Source organism: Monodelphis domestica, chromosome 1 (assembly GCF_027887165.1).
Source record: "Monodelphis domestica isolate mMonDom1 chromosome 1, mMonDom1.pri, whole genome shotgun sequence".
Lineage (NCBI taxonomy): Eukaryota > Metazoa > Chordata > Mammalia > Didelphimorphia > Didelphidae > Monodelphis > Monodelphis domestica.
The window spans coordinates 737,337,680-737,358,757 of record NC_077227.1 but is presented as its reverse complement, the minus strand read 5'-3'; the positions used below and the strand labels follow the sequence as shown (position 1 = coordinate 737,358,757).

Here is a 21,078-nt window from a genome sequence, read left to right as displayed (position 1 = left end):
CCCTTCTCTGCTGCCAGTTTCTGTCTTTGTTCAGGCTCTCATCATCTCACATCTGGAATATTATCCTTGCTATTTCAACTCAGATTTCACACAGCTGCCTAAGGGATTTTCTTAAAGTATAAATTGGTCTGACCATGACCATTCCTTAACCTTTTCTGTCTCCTCCCCCACATCTCAGTAAGTTGTCATGGTTCCCTGTTTCTTCAAGGACCCCATCTCAAAGCTATTCTCTTTGTAGTTTCATGCCTATAACACAATGTTCTCCTATCTTTGGAGTCTTCACTCTCTAATGTCCACAGTCTAGCTATACCAGCCTTCTGACACTCCACATCCTCTCTCTTCCTCTGTATAGACTTCTCCTGTGCCTGGGATACTCTCCTTTTCATCTTCACCTCTTAGCACCTTTGGATTTCTTTAAGACCCAGTCTGAGCCCCACGTTTGCAGGAGGCCTTTTCTGGTCTCCTGTCTCCCTCATCTTAGTACCTTTCCCTCTGAGGCTACAGTTTCCTTTATGCATCTTGGGCATCCCCATTTGTGTACATGATGCCGCTTCCATTAGAATGAAAGATCCTTGTGTGCAGGGACATCTTTGGGCTGCTTTTTGGTATACCCAGCACTTAATTGGTACCTAATGCTTAATTGATGCTTGTTGGGTGATTGAAAGACCAAGAGATGATGCCATATAAAAAGTGATTGAAAGACTGGATGTTTGCCCTGGAGGAGATAGGGGGACCATGATAGTTATCTTCAAGCGTTCAGTTGGGTATGGATTTGGCCTATATGGCTTTCGAGGTTTCTTCCTGAGATGATGACGTTACTAAAATAAGAGATTTCAAAATGGTAACGGCACTGTCCATGAGAAGCATCACTAAGACATCCAGGCTTCTTTGTTTCCATGGTATCATGCTGAACTGAGGAACCTGGACAAGTTTTCCTCTAGAGGTGTCTTCTTCACTAGTGACTCCACCATTGTAACTTCATCTTCAATATGGCGGCAATTGCATTCTGTTTCACCTTGATGAAGCTACTGCTTCACCCTCCAAACTAAACTAGAGACTATTAAGTTAAGTTGACTAGTTCTACTTTACTCCTGACTCCCCCACCCCATTTTTTCTCTGAGTTCTTTAATCAGTCTCCAACAGTATCATTGCTTCTGGAACAGTCATCTCAAGGGACTGCCTTATCATTCTGCTCACCATCTGGATGACTTCCCAGACCATAGCTTCCTACTTTGGTCGCCAAACCCCTATATCTATTAAGTTGTCCATTTAAATGTAAAGTTCTCTAGGGCAGGACCTTTGTCCCATGTTTATATTTATCTTCAGAGTGTCCTGCTTTGATATGCTGGCTTTCTGTTTTCAGAACCAGATGTTATACTCCTTGAGGGCAGGCAGTACACCTACTATCTTATGTCTATTTAACACCTAGCACACAAAGCTGCACATAGTCGTGCTTAAGAAATGCTTTTCTTTTATTCCTTCTGCAATTACTTTAGCAAACTAAATAAAATCTTTAGCTGTTCATCTCATAAATCAAGGAATTTGCTGCTCATTAAATTGTGGCTTAGTGAAACTTTGGATTTCACATTTTTCATTAGGTTTATTTTCCAGCCTTCTTTTTCTGTAACAGCCTGGCATTTATGGAGAGTACAGCCTCAGAAATAATAGTGGCACTAGAATGTCCTAGAATCCTTATGTCCTCTAGTTATCCCTTGTTTTTGGAAGTAACTCTTGGTTTGGAGTCCTAGTGGAAAAGTGGAAAGTGGGCAATAACAGTTTCCAGGATTTCTTTCCTCCTCTTTGGTGATAATCCCGGGCCAGGATACACTGTCTGGGCAGACTGACTTATTAGCACTTTGCTGCCGCCTGTTCCTGCCCTTTTCTTCAGTCTATCTTTGGCTATGGGCAGACTCTCAGTTCATTTAGATGCTCGGTTCAGGGAGTGACGTCTTGTTTCTGGAATGCTCTATTGCAGTTCTCCCAAGAACACTTCCCCAAATTTTTGGTCTAAACCCTGAGAGAGCTGTCTCGGCTAATTCTCATCGGTTTGGCATGAAATCTACTTTTGTTGTGCTGGCAACTGAGTTCAAGGACCACCTCCCCCTCAGCCCACCCACTTATGTTTTCTGTTATTCAAATATTCCCTTTACTCAGAACAAGATGTTACATCTTGAGGGCAGGCATCATTTCTATTGTCTTCTTCCTCTTTAGCACCCACCACGTGAAGTGACTTGTGATGTTTATTGAATGCTTGCTGAGGTTGGAACCCTGTATATGAGTGCTGACAGAATGGATAGCAATTAAGGAGATCTGGTTAATATGGCATTATGGCAAGAACTCAGAATCTGGAAACCTTGATTTTTAGTCCTGGCTTAGGCCACTAACTAATCATAAAACTTAATTTTATTGTGCCTTGTTTTTTAGTCTAGATTTCCTCCTGAATTCATCCACTTCCCTCTTTCCCAGAGAGCCATCATATGTAAAAAGAATGTTTTTTAAAGAAAAAGAGGAAAATAGGGGGGAAATCAACAAAACATCAATATGGTGAAAAAATCATAATGAACTCTTTATTTCTACAAAGGTGGAGGCAAAAAAGTGTCTTTTATGGCTCTTCTTTGGGATCATACTTATTCTTTGTAATTTTGCATTCACTTTCTTTTTAAAAATAAATTTTTATTGCTAATTTTCTTATAGTTTACCCCATCAAACCCATTCCTAGAGAGTCATTCCAAATATTTTTTTTTATCTAAATAAAGAAAAGGAAAAAAAAAAGATCCAGTAAAATCGTGGAAAGAAAAAAACACCTTCAAAATATATACAATGGATCATAGCCTGAGATCTCCCACCTCTTCAAGGGAGTGGATTAGAGGTGTCATCTTATATCTCTTCTTTCAGGCCAGGCCGTGTGTGTGTGTGTGTGTGTGTGTGTGTGTGTGTGTGTGTGTGTGTGTGTGTGTGTAATTTCATAGCATTAACTTTTGGTTGTTTTGTGAGTTCCTTTCCATTACATTGTGTAAGTCATTATATGTGAATCACAATGTGTAAATCTTTCCATATCTTTCTATATTCCTCATACTTATGGTTTCTTATTACGGTTGTTTCTTAGTAAATTCATGTATCACAATTTGTTTAAACATTTCCTAGTTAGTAGAAATCTACTTTGTCTCTAGATTTTTGCTACTATAAAAATTTTTGTTTCTAAAGGGACTTCCTTCTTATCAATGACTTCCTAGTAATATGGAACCTCGGGGGCAAAAGGACATATCAGTCACTTTGTATAATTTCAAATTCCTTTACAAAATGGTTATAGCTCCACCAGCAATGCATGAGTATCCCTGTCTCCCTATAATTTCCCCAACTTTGACCATCCCCATCTTTTGCCATCTTTGCCATTTTTTGGGTTGTGAGATGAACACACCTCTATAGCCTTTGACAATGTCAGTCACCCCCTTTCTTGGATATACTCTCTTCTAGGTTTTGGAGGTATTACACTCCCTTAGTTCTTCTGCCTTCCTGTTTACTCCTTCTAAAATCTTTGCTGGTTCTTTAGTCATATCATATTTTTTTAATTGTGGCTTTGCCTTTGGCTCTCTTTTCTTCTTCTATACTGGGTCATTTTGTTATAGCATCAATATCCATGCATTCCCCATATTTATATAGCTGACTCTAATCATCCATCTCCCAATTGCCGGTTGTAAAGGCAGGTTGCAAATGGGGTTAAAAATATATATAATAAGATAAAAATATACAATCATTACACAGTCCTATATTACAACCTCATTGTCACCTCCAAATCCTCACTCATATTCACTATATGTGTATATGCATATATATATAATTTATCCTGTTGTTTCTATGTTCTCATAACATCTCATCTCTCTCATAGATCCCCAGGTGCCATCTTGGTGGGTCATCCTCACCTCAAACCTGTAGAATTTAACTAGGCTTCTGATTAGTCCCTGCCTTGAGCCTCTTCCTACTCCAGTCCATCCTTCACTCAGCTGCCAAAATGATTTCAAAGCACAGCTCTGACCATAGACTTCCTTGCCTTCGTTCTTCCTGTCCAGTAAATTCCCAGGAGCTTCCCATTACCTCCGAGATCAAATGTATTTGTGTGTGCTTATAGATGTAGACATGTATTCATGAATATATTGGCTTAGATAGATGGGTGGCTTTGGCCTTGCACGTGCTTGTGGCCTGATTTCTGAGGGCTCTCATCATTTAGATTTCAGCAGGCTGGCAGGCAATGCTTTCTCACACAATGGCTGGTCAGTAACTAGCCTTGTGGTTGAGTTGGAAATGTCTACCTATTTTTAGTTCCCTCTCTTGCCCTCAAACATTATCCTCATGGGGCTTTTGCTTGGTTGAGCCTAAATTGTTTTTAGAGCCCTCTGGAAAACCAACTGGGCAGAATGAGAGGCTACTCCTGGCGTTTTCATGATACAAGATACGATCGTCTCTCGTGCACTGAAGGCTGCTTCTTCCGTGCTTCAGGCCGACTTTCTGTGCCTTGGGAATTCTGGGGAGGGGCAGATGGAGACTAAGTAGAAGAGGCAGGTCTAGACGCGAGCTTGAAGGAAATTGAACCACAGCAAGGATGGAGCGGGAGGACCCTTACTAAGATCAGAGGGACCTGATTTCTGTTGCACATGATGGGTCCTAAGTCATGGCAGGGGAAGAAGTTCATGTTGGAGAATATCCCAAGAAAAGATGATAAGGGTGAGATCTGCATTGGGATTAGGAGAATCTTGCCGTAACCTTTTTCTACACACACACAAACACACACACACACACACTCACACACACACTCACACTCACACTCACACACACACACACACACTCACACTCACACACACACACACACACTTCAGTGAGGACAGAATGGAAGTCTCAGGTTTTGGCAAGTACTCACATCTCTTGTCTTGCTTTTAGGGTGCTCGGGAAACCTTTGAAAACTACTATAGGAAACAGAGGCGGAAACAGGCCCGGCTGGTGCTCCAACCCCCGTCCAACATGGTAGGACTCACTTGCCCATTTTCCCCAAGACTAATGGCTCCTGGGACAGTTCCTCCGTGGCTCAGAAGGGCTCCACGTGGGCGGCTGCTTGGGTTCTCTGCCTTCTTTGTTTTCATCTCAAAATCTTGATTTGTTTTTGCTCTGTTTGTTGCAGCATGAAACTTTAGATGGCTACAGGAAATACTTTAATCAAATCGTAGGGTAGGTGTCCTTTTTATATTTATATTTTCTTCGAATGAGCAGATGTGTGGGGTTTGGGGAAAACATGATGGGTTTCCTCCCAAAATATGCAGAGACATCTCAGGGTAATCTATACACGTTGTATATACATGTGTGTGTACACACATAGACATAGATATCTGTGTATGAATATCAAACTCTTGAGCTGACAAGATACCATTTTCGTCGCCCACAGGGGTTCTGGACAGAGACCGATTGGGCGCCCCCACTCTCATGGGGAGATGTCGAACTCTGAGCCTACCTCCTTTATGAACAACCTCTGTATGCAGGGCAGTCGAGGGGAATGCCATATGTGTGCCAGGTCTCCCTGGGCTTCAGTTATGAATTACTTTTCAGTATCCAAAGAGTGACCGAGATGTGTGAGAGGTGGGATCCTCTAGTGGGGGATCGACTTCTCTTGGAGATTCTAGGCGGTTACTTCTTTTGACATGGAAGGCAACAGAGGATAGTATCCACTGCAGAATTTACTAGGAGGTGAAATAATTTTGTAGAGAGAGAAAGGAGATAGTAGAATCGTTTTGAATGCTCAGAGAACCCGACTGTTAAAATGAAGGGACTTAGAAACAATTTTCATCTTAATCATTATCTGGTGACTGTCACTTGTCAAAGTTTCCATCATATCTGATTCTTCATAATCCTATTTGGCGTTTTCTTGCCAGGGATAGTAGTTTGTGGTTTGCCATATCTTTCTCCAGTTCATTTTATGGACGAGGAAACGGAGGCAAACAGGATGAAGTCACTTGCGCAGGGTCACACAACCCGGAGGAATCTGAGGCCAGATTTGAATGGAGGAAGCTATGTCTTCCTGACTAGGCCTGGCACGCTATCCGCCCAGCTTCCCTCTTGTGACTAGTGACAATCACCACAACGGACCAGGTTGGATTTGGGGGGAATTGTGTGCAGTGTGATCTGATTCAAATAACATGGAAATCAGAAGAGTGTTCTAGTTCTGCCATCGACACAGTGTCGACTTTGGGCAAATCCCATCATTTTTTAGGGCTCTGGGTGTGGTGTGGCTCCCCAGCACTCTCTGAGGGCTTCCATGAACACGTAGCTAGGGAAGGTGACACGATCCTGGCCTCTTTGTAAGGGGCCTGGAGCCCAAGGCTGAGGCAGGTGCTGGCCCTTGGCCTCAGCTCCTCCATGGAGGCAGGCAGCCACGAGGGCGAAGGTTCTCCAGGCCCCGCTACATGAGGAGTTGTTGAAGGAACCGAGGCCAGAGAGTACATCCTCCCTCTTCTCCCTTCCTACCCCTTTCCCCCATGAAGCCCGTCCCAGCACTCCTTGGTGGGGGGCCCGGGCCGGGCCAGGATGGCCGTCCTCGGTGCTGGGAGTTCACTCTCCTGTAGTCCGACTTTGTGCACAGACCTTCTACCCCGATAGCAGGGCCTGCGGATTTCTGCTCCCACAGCCCTGGGAGAGGCCCTTTTCCTGAAATTGGAGGGGGCCGCCCTGCTTGGTGCTTGTTAGAGCACACGTGGGACAGTAGGGTCGTCTCAGGCCTCTCGCTTTCAGGAAGGACGCTGATAGCCAGGAGCATTCAAAGGAGGACAGCTAGGCTGCCGGGCGTGTGTTGACCTCGAGCCCATCGGGCACCGGGGCAGAGTGAGGGGGCCGCCCTCCAGCTCCAGGCTCTCTGAGGGACCTTATGGGCCCAGAGGCCGGGCGAGCTTGATGCCACCCTGCTAACTGTGAGGACTATTCCAAAGTGGAATGAGTTGTCTGGGCAGCTCTAGGCTCTCCTTCCCTGTAGAGCTTCAGGAAAAAAGGCTGGATGACTGGCGACTGGTGGCAGGGCGGACTCTTTAACCAGAGAGGGCAAACCCATGTGTGTCCTCCTGGGCTGGAGGGATAGCCTGTGAGCACGAATGGAAGAAAATGGTTTCTTATTTACACTGACCTCCAGCGCGGCACTTCCTTCACTTATCACCGTCGGCAACGAGCCGCTCTTCTGGGGAGGCTCCCCCGTTTTCCCCAGACTGCCTAAGAAGTCAATGACCCACCCAAGTAAGGTCTGCCCCGGGGGACAGGGAAGTCTTAGTTGGTTGTCTGTGGGATTCTGGGTTTCCTCCCCTTCTAAATAAGGAGTTTGAACTGGATAACCTCAAGGATACACTCCAGTTTGTCCCTGAAGTATTTACAAAACGATTTGAACCTTTCGCTGCTCTGTAGAGCTTATCCGCAGGAAGGGATCTGTGGCAGTGGCTCCTCGAGACGCTCACGGCCAGTGGGGTCCCAGATATCGCTTCTTTCCATCCCTCCGAGAGGCTTCACCGAGCCAGGAGGGCACTCGTCCCCCCAACTCCTCCCCCGCAGCCACCTCCCCTTTCAGGAGGCGACTCGGACCCACCAGAATCTGGGACGGTGTACAGACCATCTCATATTTGCTGGGCCGCTTGGTCAGAGACATTTTCGCAAAGTACACTGAAATCGGGTCACTTTTTGCCAAACAAAGCATGCCGTGTTGGTAGCTTTGGGTACAAAGATAGCTTAAAGACAGAATTTGGAATTGTGAAGCAAGGGGAATTACGAGTTCAACCTTTGCACTAAACACTGACAGTTTATGTTGACAATTTCTATTAGTGTGCGGCACATTATGAGGGTCGTTAACTCGTTTAATAATTATTCTGGCTATGTGTCAAGTCACAAGCATGTAAGATCAATCAGTTATTTTATGGGAATTTTTGGTATAGTCTTTTGTCATCATTTTGATGAAAAATTCCTTCAGGAGGCCAGCAGTTTTATTGCCTATCGCCAGTCTTCACTTTTAAAAGTCTATTATCCTCTTTGAGAGGATACGCACCCCAGAGCCCACAGGAAAGGTTTTACTCTGTCGAGGACTCGAGGCATGCTTACGCACTGCCGTTAGGCATTTATCCATCCATGTATCCGTGTCTCCCTTCGGTCGGTGCATGTAGAGTTTAATGGCGATGCTGCCTTTGTCTCTGCAGAGATTACTCGGGCGTAACACGTGTGCAGAGACGTTTTAGTGGTGGGAGAAGTCTGATCCCTGTTATAAGACTAGACAGTTTCTGCCAGAAGGAGTTGACCGTTAACTTGACTAGAAGAAGCTAGCTTTGTCTTTGTCTCCGGCACGCGACGTTTGTCCAGCCCTGGAGAGAACGTCCGGGCTCTAATTTCTCACAGCTGTCCTTGCTTTTCCTCTCTCTCAGTTTTTTTGTGGTTGAAGATCACATTTTACATACGACGCAGGGCTTGGTGAATAGAGCCTACATCGATGAGCTATGGGAAATGGCCCTGTCAAAAACCATCGCTGCCCTTCGGACACACTCGGTAAGTGAACAGCCTGGGAGCGTTCTGGTCTGGCTCTCACGTCCTGAGATTTTGCTCAAAACCCGACGCGTGCGGACGTGCCGGACAGTGTGTATCGGGCTGTGCACTCCCATTCCCTGGATGGCCACGTTTTCTAGTGTGGAGTCCGCCTTTGGCCAAAGGTCCGGGCTAAAAATTCCAGTTCTGGGTTCTCTTCTGGCTTTCTGTTGAGCGGAGTCAACGTTGCAAGACATGCCAGTAGAGGGAGCTTAGCCATTCTCATTCAAGTTGGCAAGTCCTGCGGATGATTGCCCCAGAATCCCAGAATTAAGGCATTTGGAAGGGACCGTGTCGATTATTAAGTGACGGATTCTCATTTTATAAGGGACAAGGAAAAGGCTCTTTTTACACAAAATGCAGTTGGTGAAGGAGAAATAAATCTCTGTGGGACAGACTTTATTGGACCTCTCATTCTGATTGAATGGGCCACCGGCATGCTCAGATCAAAGGCAACAGCTCTTTGGGCTTGTTTTGAGGGAATTGTCTTTGAGATGAGGTGAGATGTCTGTGCTCGCCTTTGTTCACTTCATCCAGGCAGCCGCCTCGGGGTGCCCACTAGACATCCGTGCTGTTACTCTTGAAGCCAGCTGAGTAGCAGTGCCTCTACCTGTAAGCTGAAGCTCAGGCCTGCCCTCTGAGAGGGCCCGAGAAAGGGCTGCATTCTACCGCTCCCCTTCCCCAGCCTTGTTGCTTCATATGACTGAGCAAGCCCCTCCATGTCAGGGGAACAGGGGCTGGAGCAGACAAGGCCACACTGACTGCGGATGCAGCGTGGAGACCGCTACGGTTCTCCTTACCCTTTTTATGGGAGGCTGTGCTTTGGCTTCTCAGTCCTGGGAAGAAGAGAAGGCTTGGGGCTCCGAGATTAGGAGGTTTGGAAAGAGCCTTAGACGGCATCTATTCCTCACTGTTCATTCACACACGAACAGGTGTAGTTTCCTGGAGCGCCTGACTGACCGGAGATTTCACGGCCAGTTAGCGCCAGACGCTGACCTGGAGCCCTGCGTCTTTGGCTTCCTGGCCAGTTCTCTTTCTCCTCCACCATATTTTCTGTGGCTAGCCCTTGTCCTAGGAGAAATGTGCCCATTCTGAATCTAAATGGGGTCGATGAGGCACTGAGTCAAGTATTCTTGTAAGAAGGATGTCCCTGCACCGAGCCTCATGGGTTAAGAACAGGAGCAAATCCTGGATGTCTTTGAAGGTGGATACAGATCAGGAAAGGGGCCCTTCAACGTTGGAGGGAAATACCCTGTAGGGAAATTTCCATTAAAATAATAATAGGGTAGAATTCCTCCTCCCTGGGGTCAAGGGACTCATCAGGGGCACTGCACCAGGGGCAGATGGCAATGGTCATCCATGTTTCCTCTCCCCTGTAGTCCCAAAGGTAGGCCAGCATTCGGCAGTGGCTCCTACAGAAGTTTGTTGACAATGATGTTGAAGGAACGGTGAGAATCTCTCCTTCTCAATCCCATCTCCAAGGAAGACTTACTTAGAAATGCGCACAATTACAGAAGGAGAGTCTAATTTCATACGAGGATAAAAATCTCACAGAAATGCTACTTGGAAAGAGCAGTAATTGTGTCTGAAGGGCTCCAACACTTATAAACCCACATTTTCACAAAGGAAAATCCTTCCAGATACCCCCAGTGCCTTTGGGGGGACACACAAGCACGATTGCTGTTGGTTAGCCGACCTATCTCTGTTAGGTCTGAAGGCTGACAAAGCTCCTAGGGCAGGGAGAGAGGCCTCTGTCCTTTGGGATTCTGTTCAGGTGACTTCTGGAAGTAGCATTGGAAATCAAGGCTTTCCTACCCCTAAACATCCTCTCTGGGTCTGCTGAGTCTCTGTCATGTGGCTTGAAACCAACTCGCAGCAAGGCCCTGGGCTGGTGTGTCTCCAGGGCCTGCAGGGAATGTCCTGGTCTCCCCACGCTGCCAGCTCTTCCATTTCAAGGAGAGCTGAAATAACAACAAGTACAGCACCGTTCCCTAGACAGGAGCAGGTGAATGACTTTGCATTTCTGGGGAAAGCTGGGCTGCCCTAAGAGAGCTGCTTTTCCCACTGAGTAACTTTCCTTCCTCCAAAGGGAGGTGTCCTCAGGTGTTCTCTTCTCCTAAAGGTTTCAGAGCTCACTTGCTCTCTGCAAAGGAGAAGTTTCCAAAGCCTCTGGGCAGCTCCAGGCTCCCTTAGACTTGTGTTATTGCAAATGGAACCAACTTTTCTCATTGAAAGCATGGGGGCGAATTTGAGCTGGGAAAGGGAAGCTGCTCATCTTTCAGTCCAAAATGCTCACAGTCAGGCTGTCAAGTCTTGATTTCTGCCCTTAGTCAGGAAATGCAGAGGGCTTTTCTTCCTTAATATCTCCTTTTGGTTGGCCACTGGCTGCAGGGAGTTCCCTTTGCTGCTCTTTGGCACACCTTGGAGACTCTCTGGGTTCTGCCCAGATGCCCGCCTGAAGAATCGTCCTCAAAGGATGGGCACGTTCACACATGCAGTGGGTATTCTGCCACATGCCTGACTGGGCTCTGCACAGTACCCCCAGTGTACCTACGCTGGCCTCTTCGTGCAGGCGCCTATCCAAATTCATTAAGATATAAAATTATTTTATGGTTCTCCATGTGACTCCTTAAGTGGAACTTGGAATGAGGACCCTTGGGTGGGAACCGCAACTTCCTCGGTACGTAGTCACGACGAAGCCCTCGGGGACGTCGGAGGCTCGTCCTTCTCTGTTCAGAGGGCCCGTCCTCCCTGATGCTACCCCCTTCCACAGGCTTTTGTTCAGAAGGGGGTAACGATGGATGGGGCCTGTCAGTGCAGTGAAGCTCCTGGACAAGGAGTGCAGTGGACAAGCACCTTCTCTGCATCACAAAGTCCGTAAGAGCTTCCTTTGATACTGGTGCTGGCCCGGGCCATCGTAAGCCCGAAGGCGTGACAGAGACTCAGCAGCACCCCGGCCCCACAGTGGACTGTCTCCACTGCCCATTTTCCCCGCTGCTTTCTTCTCATCCCTGAGAATACTGTACAAACTCTAAAACTGTTCTAGAAATCCGAGTCATTACTATTAGGATTTCTTCTGATCGAGTAGTGAACTGGGCTTTCCATCACAAATATTCAGCAGGGTTTCTCTGCATGAACCTGCTTCTGGATCTCGGTGGGTGGATTGTGGACGTTGAACTCTTGTGCTGCCAGTGCTAGTGCTCTCTGGGCAGAGCAGGGTCTAGGAACACCAGAGGAAAGAAGGAACCCTGTTTGGTTCCCCCCTTTATTTTCTTTGTTATTTCCCCCAGTCCTACTGTTCTGATCCAGACCTGGTATTAGATTTGAAGAACCTCATTGTCCTTTTTGCTGACACGCTTCAGGTAGGTGACTTCCATTCGACTGTATTAACTCTCTACATAAATTTGGGGAAATGCCTTTGAATGTTTATTTGTTCATTTTCCCCTTGTAGTCTCTCTAGGGGGTTGTTTTTACCTTCATAGTGTTCCATGCCCCCTTTGCCTTTTCCCAGCCTACTTTTAGCCCTTCCTCTCCCACATTTATAAAGTGCTGAGTCAGTTCTCACTTCCAAATAGCAGGAAGTTTTTCCTGACCTTGAGAATATGGGTACCAACCAAGGGTGCCTTTGGAGTTCCTTGGGCTCTGCCATCTGGAGGAGATCTGTTTCTTTGGATCATAATTTAGGAGAGCAGGGGTCATGAGGTAAAGAAGATTTCAGGGAGTGGGAAGAGGGCCTGCTCTTATGTACAAATAGGTGGGAGTGGGGAGCCGTAGCTGGGAGGACATGCAGGATGTAGAAGGTGATCTTGATTTTAGGCATGGTTTTAACTCTCTAAAGCTAACACTGAAAATCCATGTTTACCCTAGGCGGGCTGCCTCTCGGGTCAGGGTGGCTGGCCCCCTGATTAAGCTCCCTTTGAATGGGTACCAGGTAAGGGAGGATACAATTCAGTCAGTGCCTGTTCTTCAGGTATAAGTTGGGGATCATAGCAGCACCCCCTCCCAGGTCTGTTGTGAACATCTGATGAGATACTGATTACATGGATCTTAGTGCAGTGCCTGGCACATTAGAGCCCTTCAGAATTGCCACTTTCCTCCCTTCCCCCTCCCAGCTCTCCTTACTAGAGTTAAACTAGTTAGAGAAAATGAAGCTGACTTATTTATCTCCCCCAGGTGTACGGTTTCCCAGTAAACCAGCTTTTTGATATGCTGTTGGAGATCAGGGACCAGTATGGTGACACCCTGTTGAAGAAATGGGCAGGTGTTTTCAGGTGAGAAATGACATTTCCCCTCTGACTGAGAACCTGGAGTGTCTCCCATGTGGGTACTTCTTCCTCCAGTGCTCAGTGAAACCCCTTTGCTCACAAGAGGGTAATTTCATGAAATGAGAGTCATCACCCGGCAGCTGCCTTATAGCACTGAGCACAAGATGGTAGAAGTGCAGTCAGACTCTTAGTTGGACCTTCTGGGACCTTCTGCTCCCCTGTCATTGCCTTGGAGGGGCCATGGGAAACACTGGTTTAGAATCAGAGGAGTCAGATTCAAATCCCTCGCCACCTGAGTACACTTGGCCAAGATCTGTCACCTAGATGAGCCTCTGAGACCCTCCAGCTCCATATCTATGACCTGTGAAGCACTAGAGGGAGATATAAGAGCCACAGTGAGATCCTCCTCAGGACAGACACTTGCTGGTGGGCTGTCAGAGATTCTTGAGTTCACAAACAGCTTTCTTGTATATGTGGCAGGGTGAGACTGCAGAGAAGAGCTTTTGTTTCCTAGATCCATGTCCCTAAGAAAGCTGGGAGAACACTGACTTGGACTCTGTTCTGTGTGTCTTTTTTTCTTAAGTAACAGCTTTGAGCTGTGCTCGGCACATAGTAGGACCTAAATAAATGTTCCAAGGTATGGATTTTAGCAGGTAGATGGTTCGGTGGATAGATTAGCAGGCTTAGAGATGGAAAATCCTGGGTTCAAATGTGGCCTCAGATACGTCCTAGCTGTGTGACCCTGGTCAAGTCCCTTAACCCCCATTGCCTAGACCTTAGCACTCCTCTGCCTGGGAACAATACCCAGTATTTATTCCAAGAGAAAAGGTAAGGGTTTTTAAAAATCCAAATAAATGTTGATTGGTTGTGTTCATGGTGCCACTTAGAGAGAGGGCTCCCTCCAGGGCTTCCTTGGAGCACAAGGTCAGACTAGGTCTTTTCCATTCCCACCTTCCTCTACAAAAGAAGAAACAAGAGGCTCATCCAGGTGTTAGAACTTGCTCCAGATCACACAGATAGCCAGTGACCAAGGTAGGATTTGAATTCAGTTCCTCTATTGCCAGAACTTGTCAGTGGTATTGATATTGGGGCCCAGACTCCAGTTAATTTGGTTTATGAGAACACCACCTTTCTCAGTTTTCCTAATGAACTCTCCATTCCCTTGCAGTGAACTCAGGTTTGTCTGATTTAAAAGAAGGACTCTTGGGGGGGAGAATTCACAGTTCCTAATATTTTTTCCCTGCAAATAAGACATCTCCACTTTGAGTTTTCAATGTGCCTCTACACCTTTCTTCTGGGCTCAAGAGGGAGAATGAGATGGGGTGGCAGCAGTCTCTGCCCTTGGAAGGTGGAAGGACATGGCTCTAGGTCCACCATAGACAGTTCTCTGAGAGTCCACCAGCCTGCCTCTGCTTTCAGCTCTGAAGCACCATCATCTCCTTTGGGGACCTTTTCCCTTTGTTTCTCCCACCCCCTTCTGCCACAGTGGCTCATCTATTTAACATAAGACTGGTCAGTCAGGACACTGAGCCAGGATACATAGAGTTATCCGAGCACAGTCTTCACAATGAAAATGATAATAAGATAACACAATTTTTTCTACTTGAGTTAGTGCTTGTGTGTTTGGGGAGGACCTTTGCTACAGGAAGCTCAGAAGCCCATGTGGGGAGACATGACCCTTGCCCTTGGGTCATTTCTGGACTCATGAACATCCTTTCCTCTGGGCAGCTCCTGATAGAGATGGTTGGATGGTTAGAACACACCTGAAAGAGCCTCCAGATGACCTAGAAAACACCAGACAAAGAAATGTGACTCAGTGCTGAGTCTTCACAAAGGCCTGGATAAAGTTACTGAGGCCTCAGGGAGAATCAGTCTCTTTGTTAGGCAGAAAGCCTGCCTAGATTTCTTAGCTGGAGGATCCACTTTGCCCTTTGAGAGCTCACATTCTTCTAGTTCTCACATTCCATTAATTGTGATTCTTTTGTGGAGGAACTCCTGGGGTCCTTTGGGAGCTCTTGGGCACCATTGGGAGTCAAACAAGCATGGAAACCATCCTGAGAGCTGGGATCCATGACCTTGTGACTCTGGGGGTCATCCTGGCTGCTTTCCTTTGGACTGGCTCAGGCATTAGAAGTTGACTTGCCCAAGGTTAGAGGAAGGAGTTGGTAAGCAGAACAAGACCACAAGCTCTCTGACTGGGAAACAGATCTTCTTCCAGTACTCTATTGATTCAGCAGCAGTGGGTTGTTTTAAAGTCCTCTCCTGCCCCTTGTCCAGAAATTCCTGGTTGGATCTTAAGATAATTCACTCTTTTCCCTCTCTCTAGAAACATACTTGATTCCGACAACTACAGCCCCATCCCAGTGTCCAGTGAGGAACTCTATAAAAAGGTGGTCGGACAGTTCCCATTCCAAGACCCTGAGCTGGAGAAGGTGAGAGCAATGTTCTAGACCCCGGAGTCTGGAGGAGCCATCCCTTGGGGAACCTTGAGCCTTTCGTTTTCTTCAAAGTCCCCCCTTCTGAGCTTTGGGGCTGCTTTTTGGACTCTGGAATATTGTTTGTTGCTTTCTGAGGCCCGTTTCTAAAGGGTCATTTAAGGTGGCCCCAAGAAGGGAGGGCTCACAGAGATTGTCTCCACTCACTCACTGTCAATCAAAAAGCCTGTTTCTTTGGGGTCATAGCTCATTTAGGAAGGTCTTGAATGTCTGCTGGCTTGTGACTCGGTGTCTTTATTTCCTGCACTTACAGCAACCGTTTCCAAAGAAGTTCCCCTTCTCTGAATTTGTGCCTAAAGTTTACAATCAAATTAAAGAATTTATCTACGCCTGTCTTAAGTTCTCAGAAGATCTCCATCTGAGGTATAGTATAAGACAACGCAAACATAGCCAGTGCCAGGGCCTTGCATTCTCTAGACAGAAACATTCTGAACGACTGGAGATATTCTCTTTGAGTTTGGAAGGCTGACTCTGGCCTCCTCCCATTGTGCCTCTGCTTTATTCACAGTGTCCCAGGGAATGAAAAACAGGGAAGATCCTGGAGCCTTTTTTCCCTGGTTTTGTTTTTTCCACCAGAAAGTGTGCCATTTTCCTAAATGCAAGCCTATCACTAGCCAGGCAGCAAGTTATGCTATGTTACCTCTGGGGTGTTGGTGAATTATCCTGCAGGGATCAAGAAAGAGGTTTAGTTTTATTTTTCATCTTTCCTACAAAGTGCTTAGTGGGATGATTAGAAGGGACTGTATTCCCCTTCATTTCTGTTCAAAGAGAATATTAAAAGCAAAAAAATTAGTCGAGGGCTTTACAGTTCCTTATTCTGTCTCAGCAAACTGGTTTTATTTTCCAAAAGTAGTACTTTAAAATTTTGCTTTATTTACATTAAAACACTTGGGGATTGTATACATGAAGAGCCGCCTCTGGTGGTCTAATAGTCCATCTTGTAGTTTTCTCAAGAGAAGAGGGGATGAAGCAGATAAGATGACCCATCATCACGGGAAAGGGCCATGCCTGGGAAAGCCTGTGCATAAGTGCCATTGTGTAACCCTAGCTCCATTTTCCTCCCACCTCCATCCTCTAATGGTGGGACACGGGTAGGTTTTATTACCAACCATGTACGTGACACTCCATGATTGCTTGGTTGAATTGTGCAGTTGCTTTTGGGAGGAGAGATTGAACTTCATTTTCCCTTTTTTATACTCACCCACAATTTAGAGACCAAAACTATTTTAGCATTTAAATAAACAAACTCTGTAAAGAGTTTTCTGGAGTCCAGTCTTTCTCAGCTTTGTCCTCTGAGTTAGGATGAAAGGTGGTGCTGGGCAGCCAGCTTGCTCTCTGGCCTTCCTGTGAATGCTGCCAGCCTCATAGAGATGTCAAATGTGCCTGACTCCTGGAACGGAGATGCGCCCTGTGGATTCCAAATCAGAACTTCAGTTCTTTTCCCCATGACCAGGATGATGGCTTTTGTCACTGACTGGTCACCTTCCTACGGCCTGGGAAGAGCGTCATTAAAATTCTTTGAATGTGCTTAGCTTTTTGTGGCCCTGCTTTCTGGCGGGAAAGGAAAGGAAAGGGGTGGAGGGAGACTGGCCAAAGCCAGCTCGAGCTCGGGCTCCTGCTCGAGCATAGGAAGTATTTCCCTGAAAGCCCTAGGTGACCCAGTCTGCGTTTCACACTGACAGTTTGAAGGAGGTTTTCATTAAGAAGTTTGCTAAGCTGACAGCAAGATTCCAGCCCCCCTCCCCAACTGCTTTCTTTCTTTTCTTCCTTTTTTTTTGGGGGGGGAGGGTTGTCATTTACCTTACACCCTGGAGTGACTGGGGTCAGTCTGTCAATCACAGCTGACTTTGAGGTCACAGCTACTGTTATGGGATACGAGACATTAGCTGTCACGAACACAGACAGCCTTTTTTTTTAAAGCACTTGGCTCGCTTTTTCCTTCCAGGAAAACTATGCCCTATAGGCAGAAAAATTAGAGTAGGCGGAGTTGTGAATGTGGATTGTTTTTGGGGGGGAAGGGAGTGGGAGGACACGATTTATTCTCTTGAATCAACTTTTCATTTTTATCAAGCAAAAAAAAGGGGGGGATGTCATCTCCCTTACATTGGCCAGCATTCACTGAAAGGTATTAATAACATTTAGAAGAGACTTCCTTGATTACATGCTTTCTGAGGACATAGGTCTCCTGTTGGATGAAAGTTCATGTAAAAAACAACAGAGAAATTCTGTCTTTAGGGGAAAAGAGTTTTCTGGCAACCACGGTTGACTTGGTTGACTTTTTAAAAATTATTTTGGTTTTGGGAAATGAGGAGCACACATTGTCTAAAGAATGGGGTACAAGTGAAGTAGGGGAGCAGAAATGCTGGTCAGCCCTGGCCCACTGCCCAGGCCTTAGCTGGCACAGACAGTGAAAATAGACCCCGATTGGAGAGGGGAGACAATGCTTCCCATTAGACAGGGAGACTGGTAAAATTGCTTAATTCAGTGAACTGTAATTAATATATCCCTCTCCTCCAACCCCTTCTTTTCTCTTGGGTTAAGGGACTCCAACAAATAAATCTCCAAATGGAAAAAGCCCATCGAACACTTTTTCATCCTGCTTGTTTTTGGTGTTGAGCTAGACTGACTCCTAGTGAGCCCTGCTCATTCAGCAAGTCCTCAGCTGATTATTGAGGCACATTTCACTCAGTGGTGTTGTAAAGGATTGATACTCCTCATGTGTCAGGCCCATCAGACAGTGTTATGAGGGCCGGATCTCCTTATTTTATAATGGGATTTCTCTGTGAGCCAAAAAACTTCCCATAACTTGGTTATATTTGGGATAAAAAACCAGTACTTTAAATCCTTTTTCCATGAGACAATAAATACTGGAAAGGACCTTATTGTGCATTAAGTTGGGTGAAAATACCCAGGAATGTTAGAGCCCAAGTCCAGAACTTTAAGGTAAAAAAAAATACTATAAATCCTAGAAAGAAATGTTTAAAGTAATAAGGACCATCAGCATCATATAACTTCTATAAATGGGAGAGCATCTTGGCACATATTTCAGAAGGTAAAATCTAAAGTTTACTACTAAATAAAATTTGCCTGGCAAGAATGAGTATAATCCTACTGGAAGATAAATGGACCTTGAATAGAATAGATACCTTCAAGCTGCCTGTGAGCCACCCCCCCCCCCCCCACCCCAGACAGGGGCCAGAGGAAATGCTCTCGATGGGCTGCTGGGTGGAGGGGAGGGACATGTGAAGAATGTCCATGGCACTGTAGAGAGGGAGAACAGAGCAGCCTCATCTGGCATGCTGGGGCACACGTGCCACATCTTCACCAACACGGGAATAGAGGACTTTGGGGATTTCTGATGAAAAAACTTGAACTGGAATTTTGAAAGACAAACTCAAGCAACAAGAAAAACCTAGAAAGGTAAATAATGGTCTGAATAATGGTGGACTGATGACATTTGAGAGTAAAAAGAGGACCCTTTCATCAAATTCTTTTAAGAATTACAGAGGAAGGTACAAAGAGGACCAGGTACAGCACCTGGGTGAGGTCTTATTCTACTTCAGTGATTGAAAAAAAGAAAAGGAAGCATAATCTTGAAATACACTAGGGAAATAATGAGAAAGGAGATAGAACTTACTTTTTCCACATCATTGGGATGCATAGAAAAAATTTCAAATGGGAAGGTTAGAGTGGTAGGGATGGTTAACTCATTAAATCCATTTTCAGTCAAAGTCCAAATTATGATTAAATTTATACATACGCAAAAATATTGGTATAGAATTAAATTAAACTCAACAAGGTATAGGAGGAGAGGACAAAGTTGTAGTTTTTTTAAGAATTAAGATAGAGTAGGAACATAAACAAAACAGACTTCACCTTTGGACAGAGTAGGTCATCAGTGGGGATTAAAAGGAAATAAGGAAAAAGATATAGGGATTGTGGTCTGGGCTAAGTGAAAAGAAGAGGGGCAGTGAAGAGGGAACAGAATGCTTTGATCATAGATTACCATTGTGGATCACATTCTTTTTCTTTATCTTCTTCAGTATGAAATACTAACTAGAGTTTTTATGCTCTTGTTTCATTTGTAGTTAGCTACCAGTAAACACATTATTCTGTGTATTTAAATGACAAAGTTTGAGAATAGATAAGAATTGTCTATTAAGCATTCATGAAAAATAGTTATCCCTTTCTCTACCTTGTTTGTATAGAGAAAAGCAAGGACAAAGAGGAAGAATATCTAGGAGGATATGATGGAAGGAAATACTAATACTCAAAAACATGAACCTGAATGGTATGAACTGCCCCTTAAAATGGAAGAGCACAGCTGAATGGGCTAGATGACAACATCCAACAATATGTTGTTTATTTAAAAAAAAGCACTTCAAAGACTCTCACAGAGTTATAACATGAGGGAGCATAGCAGAGTTTATTATCTCAGACAGACTCAAAAATATCAGGGGTATCAATCATCATCACAGACAAGCAAGAATAAGTACAGAGAAGGTTAAAAGAAATAAACTCCATTAATTAAAAATATCATAGGTAATGAAATAATATCAACATTCAGTGCTGTGTACCAAATGACATAGCATCTAAGTTCCTGAAAGAGATATTCAACTAATTACAGGGGGAAATAGCAAAACTAAAATTATTATGCCTTCTTCACATGAGACAAATCTATTAAATAAACTGACAAGAAGAAAGTAAAAGACCTGAATATAGTTTAGAGAAAATAGATGTCTAGAAATTACTATATGGGAATCAAAAGGACGATTTCTAAAGGGGGAATGCTAGGACAGATGGATTCATGAAATCCAGATAAATTTTCTAAAGTGTTCAAAGAACAAGGAATTCTGCTATTACATAAAATTACATAAATTGCTGCAAAAAGAGTGAAAGAAGAGAACCTAACAGGTTTCTTGTATGCAGTAAATATGGTATTAATATTTAGAGAGAGATAAATCAGAGAAAGATTGTGGAGCCCTAAACAACATAGACACTAAAGTACTGAATAAAATATTGACAAAGGGCTATAGAAACCTATTGAAATAACTAGATTGTTTAAATTTCAGAATGCAAGATTGGTTCAATTTTAGGAAAACAATAAATATGCCATATTTTATTAACAAAATTAACAAAAACAATAAAAATCACATGCTTATAGATAAGGAAAAACTGCATCAAATATAACAAACATTTATGTATTTAAAAAAAGATTAAAAATAATAAGAATAGATGGGTCTTTTCTTAATAGGGTAAATATTTCTTTAAACCAAGGCTTCTCTATTTAAAGTATATGCTTTTTAAAAAATTAGCTCTATTCAATATAATTGGTTTCCTTTTTAATAAAATACGTTGTTCTGAGGAGTCCCTAACACTGACTAAAAGAGTCTCAGTAAACGTACCTGACATGCACGCACACGCGCACACACACACACACGCACACGCACACACACACCCCCCAAATGTTTAAGAATACTTCATTTAAACTAAGAGATAGCATGTTTGTTTTGAAGAAATGGAGAAATACTAGAGGCAATTCCAGAATCATCAGTCTTGCTAAGGATCAAGGCCCCTTGTTACTACTATTACATGCTATATATCTAGAAATGATAGAGTAATAAGTCGAGAAAAACTGAGATAACACACATAGAGGAAATGCAAAGATCTTTGTTGCAAACGGTCATCAATGAAGCATTTATCCAGAAACTCCATGTACTGTCCTGAGCCCT

At 44.6% G+C, this 21,078-nt stretch overlaps 1 protein-coding gene across 1 annotated transcript in view; it reads left to right on the top strand.

Annotated features, from left to right (window-relative positions):
• Positions 1 to 21,078, top strand: part of EXOC6B (exocyst complex component 6B) — a 468,443-nt gene that overhangs the window by 301,167 nt on the left and 146,198 nt on the right. The window contains exons 9-15 of the mRNA XM_056814064.1: positions 4,933 to 5,016; positions 5,171 to 5,217; positions 8,430 to 8,550; positions 11,877 to 11,948; positions 12,760 to 12,857; positions 15,178 to 15,283; positions 15,600 to 15,709. Coding sequence (XP_056670042.1) covers positions 4,933 to 5,016; positions 5,171 to 5,217; positions 8,430 to 8,550; positions 11,877 to 11,948; positions 12,760 to 12,857; positions 15,178 to 15,283; positions 15,600 to 15,709 — 638 coding nt within the window. The remainder of the gene's footprint in view (positions 1 to 4,932; positions 5,017 to 5,170; positions 5,218 to 8,429; positions 8,551 to 11,876; positions 11,949 to 12,759; positions 12,858 to 15,177; positions 15,284 to 15,599; positions 15,710 to 21,078) is intronic.